This window comes from Primulina huaijiensis, chromosome 6 (assembly GCF_012295235.1).
Source record: "Primulina huaijiensis isolate GDHJ02 chromosome 6, ASM1229523v2, whole genome shotgun sequence".
Taxonomy (NCBI): domain Eukaryota; kingdom Viridiplantae; phylum Streptophyta; class Magnoliopsida; order Lamiales; family Gesneriaceae; genus Primulina; species Primulina huaijiensis.
Genome location: NC_133311.1, coordinates 19120928 through 19123905, shown reverse-complemented (window position 1 = coordinate 19123905; position 2978 = coordinate 19120928). Strand labels below are relative to the sequence as shown.

At 34.6% G+C, this 2978-nt stretch overlaps 1 protein-coding gene across 9 annotated transcripts in view; it reads left to right on the top strand.

The window, feature by feature from the left end:
• Positions 1–2198, top strand: part of LOC140977964 (serine/threonine-protein kinase BSK7-like) — a 14008-nt gene extending 11810 nt beyond the window's left edge. For 8 of the 9 annotated variants that reach the window (XM_073442647.1, XM_073442655.1, XM_073442648.1 and 5 more), the window contains 3 exons: positions 876–1028; positions 1108–1221; positions 1457–2198. In XM_073442647.1, the coding sequence (XP_073298748.1) occupies positions 876–1028; positions 1108–1221; positions 1457–1705 (516 nt within the window). In that variant the 3' untranslated portion in view covers positions 1706–2198. The remainder of the gene's footprint in view (positions 1–875; positions 1029–1107; positions 1222–1456) is intronic. The other variant, XM_073442653.1, reaches the window with a different exon arrangement.
• The last annotated feature ends 780 nt before the right edge of the window (positions 2199–2978 follow it).

Below are 2978 nucleotides of genomic sequence, written 5' to 3'. Positions count from 1 at the left end.
AAAAAAAAAATTGAAATCACACGGCCAAATGGCCGTGTGATTCAGTGAATGTGAGAGGCGCCTCTTTGGTCTTGGCCAAATGGCCAAGATGGTTGTGATTCAATGTTATGAAGTGATGCATCACTTCATGAAAGCTTTTCATCTATTATAAATAGGACATCCCTCATTTGTTTTCATTGCACCATTTTCTCTTCTTCTTCTTTCTCTCTAATTTAATTCTATATGCGAATTTTTAAGCACTAGCGCTTAAAGTTCAAATTTCCAAGATATAAAATCTTGAATTTGGATTTTCTAAGCTTATACGCTTAAATTCGAACTTTGGAATTAAATTTGAGAATTGTCTTCTAGTTTTGAGTTTTTTAAGCATTTGCGCTTAAATCCAAGTTTTGCAAGATATAAACTCTTGGAATTGGATTTTTAAGTTTAACGCTTAGAATTCGAAACTAGAAAGTTTGCATACCATCTTGATAGCGTTCTAAACATTTCAAGTTCGTGTGGCTTTGAAATTTGTAGTGCTACTATTTTAAAGTCGTAGTCGTTGTATCTTGGGAAACGAATTGCCAACAACCGTGAGCACCGGGGCGGGGCAATATCGTTTTAAGGAAAAAGAGTCAAACTCTTGCCTCGACTATTTTCACCTAGCCATTTGGTTCACCCATTTCTATCCCGAGTTTTCCCAAGACAAATTAAAGAATACCATACCAACAGGTATATGACTTGGGGATCAAAGACATACTATAGATAAGAAAGGAGAAAATAGAAAAGTTTTGAAGCTATTGGTTGCTTGAATTCGATTCACTATTCTCCATATTTCTACACAACATGTAATGTGAAGTTATTTTAGTGGAACATTTAGTATTTAATTCAATTTGCAGGTTCCTTCTCATGTGCTGATGGGTATCCCTCATGGTGGAGGGGCTATGCCTCTATCAGCACTCGGTGAAGCATGTTTGAGAATGGATTTAACTGCCATACAAGAGATATTAGAAAAACTAGGTTACAAAGACGATGAAGGAGCAGCAACTGAGGTTTGTTTCTGTTTAGGATCATGTTAATGCTTCAGTGTCTCATCTGTCTCTCTGAGAAACGATTACTTTCTTCACACAGCTTTCATTCCAGATGTGGACCAATCAAATGCAGGAAACATTGAACTTGAAGAAAAAGGGTGATGCAGCATTCCGTCATAAAGATTTTAAGGTTGCAATTGAATGTTACTCACAGGTTAGAACTTTAACGGTTCATGATTCTATCCCGACTTTCACAAATAGGTGTTTACTTGATCATTTACTGTTAAGGAGCTACAATTTTCCATGTGGCACAGTCCTATTGTACACTTAAACAAACTTTGGATGCAAAATTGCTGTCACTATAAATTTTAGTACGACGATAGATGGTAGGCCCTTTACTTGGAATCATCTAAATTAAAGTTGCCTCCTGGTTATGTTCCTTTTTTCAGTTTATTGAAGTTGGAACAATGGTCTCCCCCACTGTTTTTGCTCATCGTAGTTTGTCTTATCTCATGAGTGAGATGCCACAGGAGGCCCTCAATGATGCAGTGCAAGCGCAGGTTATATCACCCGTTTGGCATATAGCGTCATATTTACAAGCATCTGCTCTTTTTGCTTTAGGGAGGGAGAACGAGGCACAAATTGCACTTAAAGAGGGTTTGATTCTTGAAGAAAAACGGAAGAAGGCTACATCCTAAGATAATGGGATCATGCCCATTTCAACTAAAGAAAGATCACAGTCTCTTCAACTCTAAAAGCAATAAAGACGCGTACTTTCTGTTATTTATCCTTGGCGTCCTATCCATATGACCGATTATGTTTGTTTGAGTGATACAGAAATCATTGCTCTAAACTCATTGGACTGGTCGCTTTTGTTTTGCTTGGTGGAGTGTCGGAATGTTTTCCTCCGTGCTATGAACATGAAACTAAGCTAGGCAGGGGATATAAATTGTGATAAAGGGGACGCTTTGCATGCATTAGCAGCGGTGTTGAAGAGATTTTATTGCCATACTGTAATTTGTATATAGTGCTAAATGCCTGTTTTTTTAGGGGGGAGGGTTTGATCAAGGAGTGGATTTATTCAAAAAACCAGCTTGTATAAGAAATGACTGGTTTGGAATTGGATAATTATGGAGCCAACTAACAAATGGCATGTGTATTTCTTTTTCTATTATTAATTTTTTGAGTTGACTTTCGTATTGTTTTAAATATACATGATTTACAATATACAAATATAAATATATTTTTTTTTGTTACAAGAGAGGGGACCCAAATATAAATATTTGTTCCTTTTGAAGTGAATATTTATACTTACGTTTCAAATTCCAACTCCGAGCACCTTCTTGGCTTGCATTAGGTGCATCTCTCCACATTTCGCAACTCGAGCACGTTTCGATCAAATACAGTACTTCCCTTAAGATCTCTCGTTCGTGCACGGAGCTCGATGTCGAATATATGATTATTTTTTTATACTCGAAATCACTTTTGGAAAATCAAATTAACAAGTTTTTGAATTTTAATTAAATTAAGTAGAAATCAAAGCAAAATGTGATTTTAAAAACGAAAAAATGATTTTTCGTCTTTTAAAAGATCACAAGTTCTCTCTCAAAAGTTTGTCTCTTGCAAGACAATTTTATATATTTATATCTTTGAGACTGGTTAACGCGGTCCATATATAAAATGAAAAATAATATTTTTGACTTAAAAAATAATACTTTTAATAAAAAGTAATATTATTTCATAGATTGTGTTGGATAAAAGATGTCTCACAAAATTGAACCGTGGGACAGTCTTATATAAGTTTTTGTATTCTTTTAAGTTAGACTAAATGTTACACTATAAAATGGGATGGGGAAAATTGTATTTTGGTTCTATTTATTTTCTTATTTATGATTTTGGCCATCTATGTTGATAATATTTCAATCTATATATCTTTAGATTATTTACAAACATAAAATGCAATTTTCTCTT